Source organism: Neovison vison, chromosome 6 (genome assembly GCF_020171115.1).
Source record: "Neovison vison isolate M4711 chromosome 6, ASM_NN_V1, whole genome shotgun sequence".
NCBI lineage: Eukaryota > Metazoa > Chordata > Mammalia > Carnivora > Mustelidae > Neogale > Neogale vison.
Window position 1 is genome coordinate 216,161,265 of NC_058096.1, and position 20,059 is coordinate 216,181,323.

The 20,059-nt window shown below is 56.2% G+C and overlaps 3 protein-coding genes across 11 annotated transcripts; 1 reads left to right on the forward strand and 2 right to left on the reverse strand.

The window, feature by feature from the left end:
* Positions 1–2,557: 2,557 nt before the first annotated feature.
* Positions 2,558–11,084, reverse strand: PLPPR2 (phospholipid phosphatase related 2). Of its 5 annotated transcripts, none has more exons than XM_044254158.1 (10): positions 10,959–11,084; positions 9,492–9,666; positions 8,629–8,708; positions 7,723–7,911; positions 7,476–7,611; positions 6,366–6,637; positions 5,283–5,459; positions 4,353–4,475; positions 4,005–4,056; positions 2,558–3,871 (listed from the first exon to the last, which is right to left on the reverse strand). In XM_044254158.1, the coding sequence occupies exons 3-10, from the start codon at positions 8,692–8,694 to the stop codon at positions 3,528–3,530; spliced, it is 1,359 nt and encodes a 452-aa protein (XP_044110093.1). In that variant the 5' UTR covers positions 8,695–8,708; positions 9,492–9,666; positions 10,959–11,084; the 3' UTR covers positions 2,558–3,527. The 5 variants fall into 5 exon arrangements, with proteins under 5 accessions (XP_044110093.1, XP_044110094.1, XP_044110095.1 ...); XM_044254159.1 differs by having other exon boundaries at positions 8,629–8,748; XM_044254160.1 differs by lacking the exon at positions 9,492–9,666.
* A 75-nt stretch (positions 11,085–11,159) lies between these two features.
* Positions 11,160–17,383, reverse strand: CCDC159 (coiled-coil domain containing 159). Of its 4 annotated transcripts, none has more exons than XM_044254164.1 (10): positions 17,280–17,383; positions 14,796–14,826; positions 14,428–14,516; positions 14,258–14,339; positions 13,865–14,060; positions 13,169–13,236; positions 13,016–13,092; positions 12,579–12,700; positions 12,252–12,331; positions 11,160–11,915 (listed from the first exon to the last, which is right to left on the reverse strand). In XM_044254164.1, exons 1-10 carry the CDS (start codon positions 17,364–17,366, stop codon positions 11,710–11,712), a joined length of 1,038 nt encoding a protein of 345 aa, XP_044110099.1. In that variant the 5' UTR covers positions 17,367–17,383; the 3' UTR covers positions 11,160–11,709. The 4 variants fall into 4 exon arrangements, with proteins under 4 accessions (XP_044110099.1, XP_044110098.1, XP_044110100.1 ...); XM_044254163.1 differs by having other exon boundaries at positions 14,796–14,829; XM_044254165.1 differs by having other exon boundaries at positions 14,796–14,829; positions 17,273–17,370.
* A 201-nt stretch (positions 17,384–17,584) lies between these two features.
* TMEM205 (transmembrane protein 205) lies at positions 17,585–19,974 on the forward strand. Of its 2 annotated transcripts, none has more exons than XM_044255394.1 (4): positions 17,585–17,691; positions 18,251–18,359; positions 18,464–18,627; positions 19,609–19,974. In XM_044255394.1, the coding sequence occupies exons 2-4, from the start codon at positions 18,260–18,262 to the stop codon at positions 19,912–19,914; spliced, it is 570 nt and encodes a 189-aa protein (XP_044111329.1). In that variant the 5' UTR covers positions 17,585–17,691; positions 18,251–18,259; the 3' UTR covers positions 19,915–19,974. The 2 variants fall into 2 exon arrangements, with proteins under 2 accessions (XP_044111329.1, XP_044111330.1); XM_044255395.1 differs by lacking the exon at positions 17,585–17,691 and adding an exon at positions 17,699–17,789.
* Positions 19,975–20,059: the final 85 nt, after the last annotated feature.

The window sequence follows — 20,059 nt, forward strand, 5'->3', positions numbered from 1 at the left end:
TCCCTCTCTCTCTGCCCCTTCCCCCCACTCATGCTCTTTCTCTCAAATAAATAAATAAAAATCTTTTTTTTTTTTTAAAGAAGACAACTAAGTCTCTGTCCTTGTGGCGCTGACATCCTAGTGAGGGAGAAGCTAATGGCCACTAAGCATAATGAGGAGTTTAAATAGTCTGTGAGTGGATGACAAGTGTATGCAAAACAAATTTTGCACAGGGTAAAAAAGAGCTGGAAGGACCAGTTGTTTGGTTTTTGCAATTTGGAATAGAGTGGTAGGGGCAGGCCTCACTGAGAAGGTGACATTTGAGAAAAAGCTTGAAGGAGCTGAGGGAGCAAACCATTTCGATGTGAGGGGGAAGAACATTTCAAGTGGTAGCACCTCTAAGTGCAAAGGCCCTGAAGCACTGGGAGAACTTTGGCTTTTACCAGAATGCATAGGAGCCAGCCACAAGAGACTTTGAGCCAGAGGAGGGTTGTGGTCTAACTTACATTTTATTTTTTTTAAAGATTTTATTTATGTATTTGACAGAGAGAGATCACAAGCGGGCAGAGAGGCAGGCAGAGAAAGAGGAGGAACCAGGCCCCCCGCTGAGCAGAGAGCCCGATGTGGGACTCCATCCCAGGACCCTGGGATCATGACCCGAGCCGAAGGCAGAGACTTCAACCCACTGAGCCACCCAGGTGCCCCCCTGACTTACATTTTAAACCAGAACTCAGTTTTGGTTGCATTGAGTTAGAGATTCCGTGGAACCTGCAGGGGCATGTCGAGAAGTGTTTTGAATAAGTACGTCTACCTTAGTCTGGATTTTCTACCTAAAATTATCCAACCTGGGATGGGGGTGTGGACAAGGCAAGGCCAGCTGTCTCCACCTTCTCTAGCAGACCTGAACGCTCCTTTGTGTCTGGAGTCCCCACTTTACCCTTTCTTGGCCAGCACTGGATTTCAGGACCGCGGACAGCGCTAGCTGGGGTTGGATGGAGTGCTGTCCGCTGTGCTGAAGTTTTGCTTCTTTCCTGCCTATGGGGAGGTAGCTGTGGGACAGAAGGAAACATGGCTCTCAGGGGTACGATGCCTGAAAGTAGGAGATCTGTCTTGTGAAGAAGGGGGCTCCGTGATTCTATTCTCCTCTGCCTTAAGCCCTCTCATGCTCCCATCTCCTTTCCCATGCCCAACAATCAGCCCCAACACCTACCCCATCTCCTCTCCTTCTACCTGTCTCTTCCCTAGCTCAGCTGAGCTGCATAGGCGTCTTCACTGTTCCCTGAACACGGAGGGCTTGTTCCCACCTCAGGGATTTTGTGCTTGCTGTTTCCTCTGCCTCAAACTTTCCTTCCCCCGCCATATTTACATGGCTTTCTTCCCTCCTTCATGCCTCTTTAAATTGCAAACTGTGCCCCCATCCCGAAGTTGTCTTCTCTAGCTTGAATTTTCTCCCATCACTTATCAATATTTAATATGTCAGAGATCCCAAACCTTGACCTAAACCCCTGGTCCAAGAGCTTGGAATTCAGAATTTTTCAGATTTTTTAAAAAGGTACTATGGTATAATACTCTGTACTGCATCCCTAGTGGGGCCTGGGATAACATCTCAAAATCAAACACTTTCCTTTATCTGGAATGAAACATAAGAATACTCACATCAGTTTCAATAAATAAAAGCTATAATAACCTTATATCTGTAAAGGCCAGATTTTGCCACAAATGGGTTATGAAACAATTTTGCTTTTCAGACCTTTTTGGAATTTGGTATTGTGACTCTGTATCTAGTTTATTTATCTTGTTGTCTGTCTCATGTATTAGAGTGTTGACCCTCTGATGCAGAAATTTGTGTCTGTTCTGTTCATTGCTACAGCCCCTGTGCCTACAACGCAGCACCTGGCACACAGTAGGTGATCCATAGTGTTTGCTGAATGAATGAATGAATGAATGAATTAATAGAATGAATAGAATGGAGGGGAGGAAAGCAGAGAACACTTTCCCTGTTCCTGAATGACTCCATGCCCCGAATGGCCTGTTGGAAGCCCTTCAGAGCCATGATAGAGTTGTGAGGAGGTCTGTGCCTTCATGCCTCCTGATTTCCACTGGGTCCTCAAGGGTTGTGTCTCAGCACGATGTCACAAGTAGAACCCTTGCTCCCATCCATGCAGCTAGGGGGTTAGCATGTGGGCTCTTAGTGCCTTCATCCTATTCCCTGTGTCCTCAGCACCTAGGCAATAGTCAGAAACAGGCTAGGTGCCTGGAGGAGACCGTCACGTGAGGCCCCTCACTAGGTGTTTTTGTGCCTTACATGTAGCTTGTGGTGCTGTCTGCATTCGACAGATAAGGAAACAATAAAACAGAGAGGTTAATTAACTTTCCCGAGGTCATGCAACATGCAACCAGGAAATGCTGAGCCACGATTTAAAGTCGCTGGCTCAGTGACCCCACACTGCTTTTCCATAATCACTCTCAGATCCACTGTGACAGTAAACACACTCCCAGTCTCACCTTGGCTACATACCAATGATTAAATTCTTCTATACCCCAACACCTGGGGGAAGAGGAAGGCAGGTGGCCAAACTTCTGTTACAAACAGGTCTTTATTAAAGATAAGGAGGGGGCAGAAAAGGGGGGCAGTGTCTCCTCTGCCCACTGCCTTTGGCTGCCTGGGGCAGGGGAGCCCTCTCTGCTCCACCCATACCCCCCATGATGGCACATCTGCAGGAGGCTGGGGCCCGGGATGGGGGGCAGTGGAAAGAACAAGGGCAGATTCCAAGGCAAAAAAAGTCTCCTCCCATAGCCCTAATAACAGAAGGGTTTGGGGTGATCTGGGCACAGACAAGGGGAGACAGCACCCTGAACCCCAAAACCTCTGAACTGGGGCAAGCCCTGTATAAGTTGGGAGTTAGGAGGGACTGAGTGAGAGTTTGTACGTGGGGGAGGGGCTAAGAGAGGAAGGGGTGCCCCAAGGACCCTGCCATGGGGGAGCCTGCCCCCCATGCTCCAGCTGGACTCTTCTGAATCTGAGAGAGGACCTGATGACAAAGGATGACCCCATCTCCTTCTTCTTTGCTTGTCCTTAGACATTGGCGGTCCCCCATTGACTGGAATCATACCCACCCATCCTAGAAATTCTGAAAACCAAGGACTCCTATTGGTTGTTCAGACGCTGAACACTAACTGGAGTTACCCTCTTGCCTGAGGATTCTAAGACATGAGGGGAGGCTCCCACTGGCTGGAGTAAACTACTTTTAAGTAGAAATTTTAGAACCGGGGGCTCCCATTGGCTGAGCAATGGCCAACAGGGTCAGGTTTTGGCCCTTAAAAGAGTAATCCTAGGGGCAAGGGCCCACCTCCCAGTAATGCCCACTTGGGTGTCCCAGAGGGCAAGAGAGGCAGGGGGCCCCCCAAATGTCCTTCCAGCCAGCCTCTAATGCCTAGGCCAGGCTGGTTTGTGCACAGAGGGCTTTGGCACTCACATGGCACACGCACCCACACGTGTGGCGGGGAAGGAAAGGGGTCCTGGCAGATTCTGGGAGGGCATCAGGGCCTCACAACAGGTGGTCACGGCTGGCAAACAGGTAAGGGCTGAAGTTGTCCCGGTGGAAGGGGGAGGGATAGAGTCCGCTAAGGGTGTACAGGTCCCGAAGCAGGGGTGTGGGCAGCAGCAACTTCCGACCACGTCCGCCACCCCCACCCGGCCCCCCAGGCCCGGGGGAGGAGGGTGAGGGGCCCTGGCTGGGGGTTGGTGCTGGCAGGGGCAGGGGCAGGGGCAAGGGCGTCGGCTCAGACCTCAATCGAGGGCGGGGCACACGGGGCGACGAACACATGGCTGGAGCCCTGGAGGACACGCAGCTGGGGATCAGGTGGCCACGGCGGGCACAGTTCTGCGACTCTGGGGGTCAGGGTCAGAGGTCAGGGGATCAGAAAGCTTGGGAGGGGGCCACGAGAGCATAGGCGAGACCTCTGTGGCAGTGACTGCGACCTGGAAGTCCCCCCGGTTATCCCCCCACTCCCTCGACACTCACTGGATGGGGTGAGCCGTGCCGGTGTCGAATGCGGCCTGCAGGCTTCGGGTTCCTGAGACAAAGAGGCAGAGGGAAGGGGCTAGTGGCCCCCTGGGCCCCACTGGCCACAGCCATGAGGGGCTCATCAGGCAGAGAGCTGGTGGAAAAGACCTAGAGTTTTCTGGATTAATCAAAACACACCCTTCTATTTTGTGTGACTGTCCCCCAGGACCAAGGTCCACAAAGACGAGTAATCCCTCTACCTCCCCAAGGCCTGGAGACCCCCACCTCTTGCCTGACTTCCTGCCTCCTTGGTCCCCTTCCATCTACCACCCTCTCCAGCCGGGATCAGACCCCGGCCCCCCTTACCTGGGCCACACTTAACTTTTCGAGGGGGCTGTCCATGGTGGGGGCTTGGCCCAGGTCCTCCCAGGGGGAGAGCCTTCGGCCAGAGGGCCGCCGGCTCTGGAAGTTGTGTACGACACATGTGACCTAGGACAGAGTGAGAGGGGCATGTTGAGGCCTGAAGCCAATAATGTAGGAGTGGCATAAATATCATCCCCATTTTTCAGATAAGAAAACTGAGGCTCAGGTTTTCAGTTAACATTTTCCAATACATTTATGTGCCAAGCACTGTTCTTTCCACCTTACTAAGAGGTAGGTACTATTATTATCTATTCCACAGGCCATGACAGGGTGAGGCAAGTAAGGCCAAGTGGTGCAAAGGCAGGATCTGGTTCTGTCTTTTAAGTTTTTGGTATTTTGGACATCACGTGTTATTGCATTAATTTCGGGTTTTGTTTTGTTTTAAGATTTTATTTTATTTATTTATTTGTCAGAGAGAGAGAGCGAGCACATGCACACAAGCAGTCAGAGTGGCAGGCAGAGGCAAAGAGAGAAGCAGGCTCCCCGCTGAGCAAGGAGCCCGATGTGGGACTCAATCCCAGGACCCTGGGATCATGGCCTGCGCTGAAGGCAGCGACTTAGCCGACTGAGCCACCCAGGCGTCCCTACTTTTGGTTTTTAAAAAGTATGTCATTAAAACATTATTTATCTTGATTACTCAGTGTTTCAGTGGGCCTTCAAATTCTGCACTCAAAGCAAGGACCTCACTCTACATACCCTGGTCCTGTCATCCCATTTCACAGATGAAAACATCCTGGCAGGGTAATGTAAAGGCACTCGCCCAAGGTCACACAGAGTCCACACCCTTCACTATCGTGAGGTCCAGCCTCTCGGGTCAGAGAGCTCATAGAGGGTCTCCCATACTGGAATGGATGGGATGGCAAGGTGGCTCACCAGAAATGTTGCGATGGCAGCGCCTGTCAGGAAGCCGGCCAGCACATCGGACCAGTGGTTGCGGTACTCCGCCACGCGGACCACGCCCACCAGGAAGGCGGGACACAGCAGGGCCAGGCAGAGCGAGGGTTTGACCAGGCGGGAGCCCTTCACGCGGAACACGAGAGTCACGTACATCTGTGGGAGCCAGACCAATCAGGGGGACGCATGGCAGGTGGCTACCGCCTTCCGGGCTGGAGGGCGTGGCCAGAATCCCTGGGAATTGCACTGGGGCTGGAGGGTGTGGCCAGGAGCTACGGAGTGAGGGGGACTGGAGTTCATGGATGGAGACGTGAACTCCCAGCGGGCCCTTTCAGGGATAGGGGTGTGGTCTGGACACCAAAGGGCCCAGGACTCCCCAGGACCAGTCACAGATGGAGAAAGATGCTTGCTAGGTCAGCCCACCGCTTCAGAACCGAAGCGTGGAGTCAAGGCCCAGGGGGGCAAGTCCAGGAACTCCAGGAGGTGGAACCCCCAAGCCCCAGGGATCCACTGACAAGAATAGAAACTAGTTAGTCCTGAACGCCAGAAAAAGGAGGCAAAGCAACAGGAGGTGCGAACCAAGGAAAGGCTGGGGACAGAGGAAGTCCCAGTCAAGTCGGGGGCATGGCCAGATCTAGAAAGGGCAAGGACAAAGCGGGATGGGGAGGTTGGGGGAGGATCCTCCCTCCCAGGCTCCAGGGGACCAAATTGAAAGCCCAACTGCCCAGTCTCCCAGCCAAAATTTAGGGACCTGTAGCATCAGGGGTATGGCTAGGCTCCAGGGAATGGAGTACACGGCTCCAGGAACAGTGTTTTGGTCCCACGGGGAGGAGCCAACAACCTCCCTTGGGTGTGGCATTCCCGGACCAGGGGGCGTGGCCAGACTCAAAAGAGGTAGTCTGCGGGTACCTTCCTGCCCAAGAGTGGGACCATCGTCAGGGCAGTGTCACAGCTCTGGGGTGTGACTTTATCCTGGGAAGGAATCAGAGTTTCCAGTCCAGAGTGGCCTCCTGCCCATTGGCCGCCCCCCTCCCACTTTTGTGCCCCTATTCTGGGGCTCACCGCTGTGTAGGTGACTGCGTAGGCGCAAAGGGCGGCATCCTTGCAGGGGAAGGCACGGCGCGCAGCGGCCACCAGGCTGGGGCTGCCGGCACAGGCACCCTGGTCGGTGACAAAGCGGTCAGGCCCTGGCCTGTCCGGCGAGGGCGGTAGGCAGCCCAGGGCCGTGTAGTTGGGGCGGCACACCGACAGGAAGTGCGGTGTAGGGTTGCCGGTCACCACCTGCCCCGCGTTGGCGAAGATGGTCGTGGTGAAGAGGCCGAAGGAGTAGACCCCTGGGGGTGAAGTGGGAGAGGGAGTTCATGCTGGGCCCCTGATACCCCAGGGCCCTCCTCCTGTGAGCCCCTGTGGCTCATCCGGGCACCTTGTTCCTGTAACCATCATTAAAGCACAGCAGCGAATCCCCCTAAAGCCATATCCTATTATCCCTGGGCCAAGGTCCTCCCCCCTTGGGACGAACGTGATGGCACCCTGAGCCTCTTGCTTCTGTCCCCCTTAGATTACTACCATCTCAGCAGTGGGTCCTCCCCTGGAACTCCAGTATAGTTGGGCTAGGACCCCTCAGCAGCATAACATCAGGACTGGGCTCCTGCCTGAGATCTCCGAAGACCATCCTGGTGGTATTTCTAGGCCTCTTCATACACCTGCCTTGGGCTTCACTGTTATTAAATTAATCACTTTTTCCCTGGATCAACAATCAACCAAAGCTAGAGCTCCAGTCCTCTGTCATAGGGACCACCATTTTGGATGAGCTCTGCCCTTCTCCTACACCACGGCCACTCATTGTGGCTGGGACCCCACACCGGGCTCCCATTTTCCTGCTTGGGGTGGGATAGAGGTTGGGCTGGTCTTTAGCCTGGGCCTGTGTCCCCATTTTCTGCCTTGATACTCTCCTTGTAGCAATCTGGGGCCCTGAATTTGCCACCACGGTTGGCTTAGGCCTACCACTGTGCCTACAACCTCCACTGTGCCTGGCCTTACCCACATCCCTCTTTGCCTCACGAGGTCATCACCATGGCAGTTCTAGGCCCTCTTCCCCGTAAAATTCTTATTATGGCTGAACCTAGCCCGTACCTCATTTGCATAGCTGACCCCCCTGGCTGCATCACTCACCCAGGAAGCGGACCAGCCTCCGCAGTGGGGGGCTGAAGCGGCAGCAGGCCCCCGACACGATGGTGCTCTCCCCGATGATGGGGATGGCTGAGGGTGGCGCGGGGAAAAAGGCACGCGCCAGCTCCCCCAGCAGGATCTGTGGGCAAGATCAAGGCGGGGTCTTCCTGGCCTTCAAAGCCAACCCTCCACCCACCTCCACCTGGCCCTCCTGCCATCTGGGTCTGACCAAGGCTATCCCCAGTCTCACCGTGAGGGTGGGCCCAGCAGTGACCAGGGCATAGATGAGTGCAGGAGGTACTCGGCTCGCAGCCTCAGGCCCCGGGTAAGGCTTGGCATAGGTACTGTCATAGCAGAAGAACCCTTGGGTGTGTACGGGGAAGGTGTCCGTGAACTCCAGGCGGTAAGCAAGCAGGACCACGATGCCCAGAAGCACTGACTGCCACCCAGTCATGGCAGGGGGACAGAGAGAGAAGAGACAAGGTCAGGTCCAGGCTGGGGCCATGGTGAAGAGACACAGAGATGGAGAGAGACCGAGATGGGGAGGAGAGACAGAGAGATCAAGACTGGGGGAGATACAAAGGGTGGGAGAGACAGAGGGAAGCTGGGAGTGGTCTGGACCTGGGAGACACAAAGAGAAAGAAACAGAAAGAGAAGGCAGGGGAGGGGCAAGGAGGAGGAGAGAAAGAGAAGGGACTAGTAGAATGGAAAGGAGAGAGGAGATAGGATGGGGGAGAGTGAGTGGGGACTGGGCCAGGGCTCAGACCAGAGAGAGGGGCCAGTGGGTAGGGAGGAGAACACCGACCAACTGAGGAAAAGATACTACTACTGGCAGAAGTGCTGGCAGCTCCCAGAAGTACAATCCTTACTGGGGGCAGGACATCATACTAAACCCCTTCCGTGAATTAATACATCTTACCTTCATAACTGCCCTAGGAGAAAGGGATTCTGATGACGCCTTTTTGACAGCCAAGGAAGCTGAACTCAAGAGAGGATGGGAGGTACCCAGAGTTCTGCGCTAAGGGTGGACAGAGCAGGTTTGGAACCCTGGGAGTGTCCCTTCTGAACGCGCCTCCTCCCCGCTGAGGGTCTGGGAGCAAGTCTGGGGTGCAGATGGGCGGAGCGGGGGCAGGGAGAGAGTTACTGGGTTCCTCACCTCCACGAAGACAAAGCAGGGAATGATGGAGAAACTCCTCTTCGATTGAGGTCTCCCTCCTGCCATGGTGAAGGCTGGGCCTGTGGACGTGGGAAGGGAATGGGACCGCCAGGGCGGGGCCTGGGGGAGGCTCTGGTCACCTGCCTGAGTAGAGTTCTCTGGCCACACCATGACCCCCACGCCCACCGCCACCCCAGAACTACTACAAAGGAGCCCTAGTTCTACCTGCTGTGCCTTCTGGCCATGACTCTGAATGTCTAGGATCCTGCCCTTTGGAGGCCTCCCGACACAAGCAGCTCAGCCCATCCCCAGCCCGGATCCCAGAGGCTCTACAGTGGTTTTCTCCCCCCAAAAGCCCACATAGGAGATTCAGACTTCATGCCTTTTAGGAGGGTCTCTCCTTCTTACCACACAGGTCACCTCCCCTCAGCCCTTGGAAGAGACTTCTCCAGCTAAATGGAACCCCTCCCCCACAGAGAAGGGCCCACTTAGAAGGGTTCTCAGCCCAACGGGTTTTTAGGGGACCCCATCCTCTTTCCTCAAATACTTTATAAGGGACCCCATGCTCTGTGCCCCCCACCCCCACCAAATTCCTCCTCTGAGTCCCTTTCCCCATGGCCCACAGGGGCCTCTCTTTCCTGTCCCCATGGGCTGTGCCTGACTGTTTCGTGCTGATGGCCAGGCCCTCTGATCCCAGATGCCTCCCCTTCTTCTCCTCCTCCCAGACTGTCAGCCTTGCTGTCTCACAAGGGGGCTATCTTCTCCCCACAAGCCTCCTCTTCCCCCAATCGAACCTCAGTCCCCAGCACTGAGGGGCCAACAGAGCCACACCTGCTCGACCCATTCTCCCAGGCTGACCTCACCTGTGAAAGGGCCCTATGGCTTCCCACAGGCCTCCGCCACACCCACAGACTCACAGCCGCTCCTGGCGGCCAGCAGGGCAGGGATGGTCAACCCCATTGCACAGATGTGGAAACTGAGGCCCAGGAAGGTGAGGGTAGGCACTCTGGGTCCAGTGCCCCATCCACGCAGCTTGCTCTGCAGTGTGACATGCGGGGTGAGGGTCACCAGAGATCTCAGACGCCCACGTGGCCACGGCCCCTCACCCTTCCAGAGACACAATCACACACACCGGCATCCCTAGAGTATACAACTCAGCCACGGCCTCCATCCCAACCACCACCACCACCACCACCACACACACACACACACAAACACACACACACAAAGAGTACAGAATTTGTCCACCCCACCAACAAGGAGCCAGTGCCTGCTGGGTTACAGGCACTTTGCTAGTGGTGAACAAGAAAGGCCTGCTCATTCAGACAGGTGCCCAACACCCACAACACACAACTGTACACTCACACACATGGCACAGTGTGCACACGGCCTGTCACAGACACCCACACAGATCAAACAACCCCCCACACACACACAGTGACAGGGACACAAGGGGAGGTCCTTCAAACACTTCACAGCCCCAAATACAGCCCCACACCAGCACTCACCCCCCTGTCACCAGGGACAGAGCCTCAGAGCTGCCACCACACGGGAGAGTTACATCAAAAAGAGTCACCACACACAGTGGGGGTCATAAACCGGTCACAGTGTCACACCCCCAACAACCAGGCACTCAGCGACAGCCACACACATTCACAGTGTCTCAGCCACACTGACACTCACAGGAGAGACGATGTCATCCACGAGCTCAGCCACATGGCCACCACAAGGGCACATACGTGGACCGCGACACGGATTTGCACACCAAGCCACACAAGAAAGGCGCATGATCACAGCCACACACTGAGACATAGAAATGGGCCCCCACACACCATCAGAAGGAACACACAATGGCAGTCATATGCACACAACTGTACAGACACCGAGACAGCCCCACAACAGTCACAGGGATAGCAGTCACAACAACACAGCCACACACACCCTCAGAGTGACACCCGTGATGACAGCCACACAATCACAGCCACAGGAGAGTCACACATCCACCACACAGACCATGCACCACACAGGCATCCCCAGAGCCACACAATCACAGTTACACAACCACACACTGACACAAAATGACAAGCACACAATCACAGTCACCCTCACCACCTGCCGCTTGGCTTTACCGGCCCGGGGTCCCCATCTCCACGCTCCCCTCCCCGAGGCCGGTTCTCAAGCCCCAGCTCACTGCCTCCCTTCCCCCTCCCTGCGCCGGACCCACAAGGGACCCGACCCGCAGGAGCCGAACCCTGGCCGAACCATACAGACCGAGGGTCGGTAGCCCGCGAGAGGGGATGCCGGGAGCGCCCCAAGCCCCTCTCCCTCACCGGGTCGAGGCTGTCACGGTCTGAGCCCCCGCTCCGCTTAGACGTCACCCGGGCGACAGGACGAACTGACGGACGGCAGGCCCCGCGGGCGGACACGGAGATGGGAGACGCCGTCGGCCCGGCAGCGCCGCGCAGACTCAGCGAAGGGGCGAGGGGCGGGGCCTCCTGGCGCTTCATTTGCATAACCCAGTCGGGCGGGGACTCGCGGCGTCTTATTAGCATGGTCCGGGGCGGGGCCTCTGTTGCTCTCGGTGGGGCCGAAGAGTGTTGGGACAAATTTGGGAGGGAATGAAGGATGCGGGCTGAAGGAGAACTAGGCGGTGGGGGCGCAGAGGGGAGGAGGAGGGCAGGGTGCGAGCGTGACCCTGGACCTCGACCCTCCCTCCCTGTGCCTCAGTTTCCCCTCTGGGGCAGTAGACTAGAGTGCCAGGGCCCTCTGGATCCTCATATCTGGAACAGACTGCCCCCTGACCTTGTTATTATTAAATCTGGCCTCACACTGTCCCCTAATCCTACACATTCTGAACAGCATCTGGAGTCCCCACACCCTCCCCAACACTGGAAAGGAAACTGGGTGTGAGGGTGGTCATTCTCAGGCACAGGAAGCAGCAGGAGCCACAGTCCACAGGTGGAAGAGGGTCTTGGCTAGTTTATTTTCTCTCTGGAGGGGTCTTCAGGGAGAGCAGTCCCGGCTGCTCAGGCTGTGGAGAGAGAGGGCCCAGCGTAGTCCCGAGGACCCGAGGGTTGGAAATCAGGGAGCAGATGCCCAGGTTGGGAGCTTCAAGTGTTCTTCTGTGGCACTGGAGGGCATAGCCAGGAGAGAAAGGGTGGGGTAGGGCAGGGAAGGTTCCGTACCAGATGGGAAGGAGTGGCTTTTGATGAAGAGTAGCTGGGAACGGTCCTGGTCTGAGTCTGAGTCTGAGTCCCAGGAGGGGAGCAGAGGGCTCCCCCTATAGCCTGCGGGAGCGACAGGTGCAATTCTGGCCTTTACCCACAGACCCTGAATGTGACCCTTGAGTGGCATCGTGATCAGGGGCCTGTGTCCCTTATGTCACTTGAATGTGACTCAAGGTGCTACCAAAGTATGACGACCTCAGGGACCCTTGAATTTTACTGCACAGATCCTTTAAAAATATCCCAGTGATCTTGAGTGATCCCGGGATGGAAATCTTAATGGTCCCCAAAACACCCTAACAGATGTGACCCCCAAATATAGCCTCTGAACATGACCGCCATGTGTGAAACTGGAGAATGACCCCCCTACAGCCCAGAGTGCACCTCATCCCCCCTCACCCTTGAGGTTCGAGGCCCTGGGGCAGCCCCCAGAGGACATGAGGCCATCAAAGGAGTTCTGCAGCATGTGCACAGCGGACCTGCAGGGAGACCGGGAGCTGGGAGTCCTGGGCGGGGGGAGGGGCATGGCGGGGACCAGGGGCGGGTGGTGGTGGTGGTGGTGGTGGTGGAGGTGAGTCCCAGGGGGAGAGGGAGGCCTGGACTCCGGGGGTGGGGTGGGGTGGGGTGGTGGTTCCAGGTCTGGTAGTCACCGCTGGATCTGATTGGTGGGAAGGCAAGGCAGTTGAAGGTCAGGAGTCAGAGGTTAGTGTGGGGGCGGGGCATCACCATATGTCACTCAGCTCCTTTTGGAGGTCATCCCTCCAGGAGCCACTGCCTCCTGATGGCACCTCCTCGGTCTCCGGCCAGTTGGATGTCTCATACCCCTGCTGCTTCATCTTGGTCAGGACCTAAGGTGGGGGGCGGGAAGTGTGTGTGAGACAACAGTGGTAAGAACCAGAATGGTGAAAAGCGACCCTTATTTAGCACTGATGATGTGTCAGACGGCCCTCAAAGTGTTTTGCACGCAGTCCATGCAGCTGCTCACACCCACTATACGGATGAGGAAACTGAGGCCCAGAGAGGTGAAGTGACTTGACCACAGTCCTGCAGCTGCTAAGTGGCAGAGCCGAGATTTGAACCCGTCCTTCTGGCTCCAGTATGATGGTGGAGGCCAGCAGAGAGTCCCATGTCCCCAACTCACATAGGGTCCCCTCTCCGCTCACCTTGCGGCACTTCACCTGTGTCTTCTGCATCTTCTGGATGTTCACCAGGTTCTCTGTGATCTCGTCCTCCTGAGCCTCTGTAGGGGGAGGGGACTCAGGGGGGCCAGAGCAGCAGAAGGACCCCCCTCCTGACCGTGGGCTCCAGGCACTCACGGAGCTTCTGATAGATGAAGGTCACCTCCTCCCGCACCAGCTCCAGCTCCTCCCACAGGAACTTCTTGCTGAGGGGACAGTGCAGCCTAGACCCACATTCCCTGCTCAGCCTTTGGCCTTCTATTTCCTGGTCTTCTGGTCTCCCTTTTGCCCACCCGCCTCCTCAAGCCTCCTCCAACTGTCATGTTCCCATCCCCCTAGGATCTGTCCCCTCCCCAAACTGCCTGTCCACCTTGCCCCTCCTGCCTCTACCCCCCCACCTCCGATCTCCCAGCTCCTTGTCCCCTCCTCCTGACCTCCAGCCTCCCATTCTCTCAGCCTCTCATTGTCTGGCCTCTGTCTCCCCACCTTCTGCCCCTCTGACCTCCCAAACTCCCCAGCATCTGCCAGCCTCAGTCTCTCCTCCCTCCAGCTTCCCATATCATGTCGTTTCCTGATCTCCTGGCCTCCCTCCCCATCTCATCTCCAGCTTCCGGTCTTCCTCCTCCTTCCTCCTGCCATCTGGCCTCCCAGCTTCCCACACTTCCCCACTGCCTCCTCATCCCCCCCATCTTGTCCCTCAAACCTTCCATGGCCCCCAGGTCTCCTTACTCAGGCCTCTCCCATTTGTCTCATCCCACATCCCACCTCTGGCTCCCTCTCCTTGGCCTCCCTTCTCTCCCACAGCTTCCAGGCTGCCCTCCTGGTGACGCCCACCTGTCCCGGATCTCCTGGGCCAGCAGCTGCAGGCAGCGAGTGGTGCGGGTCCTCTGCACCTCCTCGCTGTCACGCAGGGTCTTCTGTAGCCCCTGCAGGCCTTGAGCCAGGGCCCCATACAGCTCCTGGCGTCCCTGCTCCACACCCCACTTGGGTCCCTCCTTCTCTGTCTGGCGGCTTATAGGACTCAGCACCTCTGCAGATTAGATGGGATCATGACTGAGCCCCAACCACACATGAGCCCACCTTTGAATGCACCTGGCCCTAACCCTGACCAGAACCTGATCCTGACCCTGACCCAAGACCCACCCAACTTCTTTCACTTTGGGCTAACCCAGCTGACCCCAGCAGGACCAGCCTCCAGCCTGACTTTAACCCCTGGCCGGTCCTCGCCTTCAAGCTGTTGGATCTTGATTTGCTGCAGGCAGCTCTCCTTCTCTAGCATGGTCACTGAGTGGTTCAGGAACTCAAAAGCCTGCAGGGAAGAGGTCAAGGTTGGGGGCAGGAGCAGGTGTGGGGGAACAGGGCCAGAGGTCACCCAGGGCAGGGCAGAGGAGCCTCACCTTGGTCTGGGCCTGTAGCTGGGCCTTGAGTGACTCCAGTTCGCAGCGCAGGAGCTTCTGGGAGTCAGGAATCATCATGGTGGACTTAACTATGAGCAGAGGTAAGGGTCAGCTGAGGCTAGGAGGAGTGGGGGCAGGGGCAAGTTCAGGTCAGAGACCAGCAGAAGCTCAGGGGAGGGCTTGGGGTTGGGCTCTGTTGAGGTTGAGGGAGAGACAGGAGTGCGGGCCAAGGTCAGGGGCAAAACTCAGCTGAAGCTGGGGGAAGACTAAGTGGGCATGGGTGGTGTGGTTCCTCCCAGGCTGGGACAGAGGGTAGGGGTAAAACCAGCGGGTCTTCCAAACATAGTCTTGGGAGAGAAGGTTCTCACCTTTGACTTTGGAAGAGTTGGTCTCCAAGGGCTTCTAGGAAAGGAGGACATGTGGGTAGTAGAAATCCATCCCTGTGCTTCTCCTCGCACACCCCAACCCACTGTGTGGGGTTGGGTGTGAGCTGGGTCTGCTGAGTCCTGGGTGTCCCAGACCCCAAGTGCACCCCTCCCCCACTAGCCCACACATGGTCAGAAGTATACCCCTGTGGTTTGTCCCCTGTGTGTGCAGACCTGGAGGCCGCCCCCAACAGCACATCTGCAGAGCCCTGTGTCTGGACTGGGCTCAGGTAATGGCCCTCCTCCTTAAGGGCAAACGACATAGACAAGGTCTCCAGGGAGCTCCCACAGCCCCAAAGCACAACGGCATATAAGCATTGAAACACAACTACGGCCATGCAAGCTCAGACACAGCCATGCACGCCAGGTGGTTAAGAACCTTAGAGCATCCACTCACACTCAACTCAGACACACAGCCATAACCACAGACCCACAGGCAGTCATGTCCAGAAACTGTCACAGGTTGTATCACTCACTAAGAAACACAACCACACATCCGCTCCATTCATCCCTTCATCCATTCATTTAAGACATTTTTAGTGTGGGCTGGCTGAGCGTTGGGTGCTGTTCTGGGTGCTGAAGTCACACATCATAAGGGTTCCTGAGAAAGACGCCCCCCCCCGGGTCCCTTCCCTAAGCCCCACAGCGGTAGAATGTGGTGTGGTTGGGAGGTGTTTCCCGGGTGGGGGTGACCTTAGTGGTGTTGTGATGCCTCTTCAGAAGGTCCTGATCATTACAATGCTCCCACGAGTCTGGGCTCTGGAAGATGGGAGACCCATATGACTGAGGCTCCAAGTCCCTCTCTAGCCTCCAGTCTATACTCGGCACTGTGTTCTCAGAAGCAGCTGGCCCCACGATCTCTGGCTCTGGGGTCCTGGACCAGTGAATTGTATAATTCAAGGTCTTGTCTGAGGAAGAGCCTGAACAGGAGGGGTGGTTGGGGGAATGAAGGGGTGAGGGCTTTCTGAGGACCAACCCAGAGCACTCCAGCCCCTCCCAGCTCCCCAACCCCAGGGAAGCCGCTCAACAAACCCCAGTACTTGTCACACTTCCCGTTAGCAGGCAAACACCCGTTGGAGGGCAAGGGAGATGAGCAGTAGCAGGGCACAGAGTAGTCAGGGTCCTGGGGTAGGCCAGCCAGAAGAGGGTCGCTTCAACAGGGGGAAACAGGGGGCTGCACTGAGACCAGCCCCCAAGTCCTGACACTCCCAGACCTTCCCTAATACCCCAGAGAGGCCTCAGCCCTGAACACAGGGCCTCCCAGTTATGGCAGGAGCAGGAGTTGGATAAAAGATGATCCCAGCCCCAGGCACTGGGCTGGGTAGTGAGAAGGATCCAGAAGACCCCCACAGGAGAAAGTGAGGCCTCAGAAAAGCCTAAAAGCAAAAAAGGATCTTAACACTGGGCACTAATGGAAAGGCATTCCTGGCAGGAAACAGCATGAACAAAAGCTCGGAGGTGTGGAACCACAAGTTGTGTACTGGTAAATTCAGGATGGCTGAAGGTAGGGTCCAAGAGGAAGCAGGAGGAGGTCAGCAGGTCAACTCAAGCAAGGCCTGGAAAACCAGACTGGGGAATTTAGATCTGCCTCCCCAGGTAAAGTGGGAGCCATGGAGTATGAGCAGAAGAGGCAAGGCATATCTATTTAGTAAATGTCAGCAGAACTGGAGTCGAAGCCCTGTGCTAGCTGAGGCTAGGAACCGGAGGAAACTCAGCTCTATAAAATCTTTCTTAATCCATTTTTTAAGCTCTTATTTTCTGAGCACCTCACTGAGTGCTGGGCAGTATCCTAAGCACCCACTTCACACTCATCTTATGATTTGGGAGCTTTTCTTCTGCCCGCAATGATCTGGGCTACCCCTTCCAGAATCACTGTCCCAGGAAGCCCTTACTTCCAGAGGCAGTACAACATGGTGATTAAGCCAGGGGACTCTCCAGCTGAGTGGCCTGGGTTCCAATCTTTGCTCTGCCCCTTCCCGTCTGTGTGATGTCGGCATTTTACCGAACCTGTCCATGCCTCAGTGCCCCCAACTGTATACATGGAATGCCATACTAGCCACTTTACTGGGTTGTTGTGATTAAGTAAATTAACCTATGCCAGCGCCTGACATACAGTGGTGGGAAAGTGTCCCCTAACGGCACACTGAGAACCTGGGAAATGGGACCAGAGGAGCCCTAGGAGGCTTGAAAGGGAAAAGAGAAGATGCATTTCTGAGAGTCAACTGCAGGCAGGTCCCCAGTCGAGCCCCCTTCTCTTCCCCTTAACCTTCCACTTTCCCCTCCCGCGTCAGGTGTTTCTCCCGCAGCCTCGGAGAGAATTCTTGGAGGGGAAGGGGGCGGGGTCATTAATCTGAGCCCCGCCCCCCGGGGCGAGAATCCTGCGCCCGCCGGGCTCCAGAACCCCTTCCACCCCCACCTACCACATACCACCTGCTCATGCTCTTCCCTCAAGGACCGCGAAGCCAGTCCCCAGCTGTGACGCTGAAATTTGATCCCGCGGGGACACCATCGCATTAAAACGCGCGAAGCCTGAAGGTAGAGTCACAGAGAGGGGTGGGGCTGACATTTTAGCTCCGCCTCCGCCGATGCAGCCAAAGGTCTCATTGGCGCCTTCCTGTTTCCGCAGGTCTTAGGAGCCGCGGCGTAATTGGATAAAAACCAGGCTAGGGGGCGGGATTCCAGGCTGTTTTCCGCTAATCGATTAGTCAATATCTAAGAGGGTGGTACGGGAGGCGGCAGATCTACGATCCAATTGGCTTCGGGCTCAGCTGGGAGGCGGGATGAATGCTTGGGAGGGGACTGAAGAAGTCCGCGGCCCATCTGCGAGCACAGGAGTGAGGTAGCGAGCCTAGCCCACCCGGCCCCCGAGATCTGGCCTGGCACTTCTGTTCTCGGACTCCAGGGTGCTGAGGGTTGAGGTCTGGGTGCAGTGACAGGGTCGGTGTCCTCGGGATGAGATTTGGGGTTTCCCGGGATTAGATGGGGTGTCCAGAGGCGTTTTGAGGATATTTCTGGTGATATTTGGGACCCTGTGATGTGACCAGGGGTCTTTACTGTTAGAATTAGGTCACTGGGCTGGTTTTGGGGAGTCGATGGGGGGGGATATCTGAATACCCAGAGCTGCGAGTTTGAGCTGCTGGGGCTAACTGAAATTTTGGGGTCTTGGAGACGGCGTGGATGCTGGGGTCCAGAGAGCCTGAGATCTTAAGGGCTGACATTTGGAGAGGTGGGGTTGGAGGTTGTCTCAGGATTGTTCTGGGTCTTCCCCACCCGCATGCCCGGGCTGGTAGCCCTTTATCTCTGCTGGGTTAGCTGTGACCCTGCCGTTAAGCATGATCACACGCTGAAGACCATGGGGCAAAGGTAAAACTCTGAAAGACCCGATGCCTCTTTCCCAGGCCTGCAAGATGGAGGAAGGTGGGAATCCAGGAAGCCTGACTAAGATGGTCCATCTACTGGTCTTGTCGGGGGCCTGGGGCATGCAAATGTGGGTGACCTTCATCTCAGGTAGGGACCCTCCACCTGAACATCATGGGTACCCAGGGTGTAGGCAAGAATGAAAGGATACCTGGAAGTGTCCTAACAGGCATGTGGTTCCCTATAACCTACAGGCTTCCTGCTTTTCCGAAGCCTTCCCCGACATACCTTTGGCCTTGTGCAGAGCAAACTCTTCCCTTTCTACTTTCACATCTCCATGGGCTGTGCTTTCATCAACCTCTGCATCTTGGCTTCGCAACATGCCTGGACTCAGCTCACATTCTGGGAGGCCATCCAGGTATGCGGGCTTGGGCTCCACTGTCTTCTGGACATCCATTCCCAGGACCCCACTGAGTACCTATGGCTACCCCTTTGTGAGACTTAAAAAACAAACAAGCAACTGCACCTTCCTGGTGGATACAAAACTGGGCTCTGGATACCCTTGAGCAGTGCACAGCCTGCACAACTATCCCTAGCAGCCCTATCTATTCCTCAGTGTCTCCCTGCTGGCTGCTGCTCCCTCTCTTTCCCCTGGCTGGGCCTGCTGCCAAGTTGTGGTGACTCAGCTAGGTTGGGGCAGTGACCCCAGCTCATTGTTTAAAAACCAGCCTGACTGGGAATTTACAGTCCCCCACACATTTCCCCAGCCACAAGGAAGGGAACCATCTCTGCATCTCATATTTCTCTATCCTGCCTTTCCCCTGCCCCCATTACGTTCCTCAGATGCGGGCAGGAAAGGCTTGACAAGGGTTTCAAGAATAATCCCAAAGAGACAGAGAGGATTTGGGGTAACTAGAAGTTCGAGGACTTTCTGTTCACTCCCTGTGGGCCCAATCTCAGCTTCTGGAGTCTGGCAGGGACCATTGAGGAGATGGACCCTGTCTTGGGCTCTTTTGGGGGGAAAAAGTTATGGGGCTCTGTCCCAATCTGGGGAAGAGAGGTTCTGCCCAGAGAGATATGCCCAGGGTGGAGACAAGGCTGTGTTTGGAAACGTCCAGTCTGGGTTTCAGAGGAGGAAAGGCTCAGAAGGTTTTGGGTGAGGGGGTGAATAGAGGAGATGGTGACGGAACCTTTCCTTGAGAGCTGCTGGTTTGAAAGCTGGAGCTCTGTTTGGGGCCTCAAGACTGGGTCTGGGGAAGGACAGGGAGGCCTAGCTTTAATCTAACCTAATGCTGTCTCATCCCCCTCTGGGCTTTGAGGATGCAGGAGGACCCTCCCTGGGATCGATCCTTCCTGCCTCCCTGGCCTGACTCACCCTGTCCTCCCACCACCCTGCCAGCTCTGCCTGATGCTCCTGAGCCTCTCAATGGCCACCGTCAACGCCCGCTGGCTGGAGCCCCGCACCACAGCTGCCATGTGGGCCCTGCACAGGGTGGAGAAGGAGCGGGGTCTGGGCGGGGAGGTACCTGGAAGCCACCAGGGCCCCGATCCCTACCGCCAGCTGCGGGAGAAGGACCCCAAGTACAGTGTCCTCCGCCAGACCTTTTTCCGCTACCACGGTCTGTCCTCCATTTGCAATCTGGGCTGTCTCCTGAGCAATGGGCTCTGCCTTGCAAGCCTTGCCCTGGGCCTTGGGAGCCTCTAACGCCCACTTCCTCTCCGGCCCTGCTGAGGCCCCAGATGTGAATAAACACTTCTTTGGAAAGGGCTGCTGTCATTTTTCTCCAGCTGGAAAGTGGGCAAGAGGGGTGGGCAAAGGTAGAGCCGAGGGCCTTCATTACCACAAACAT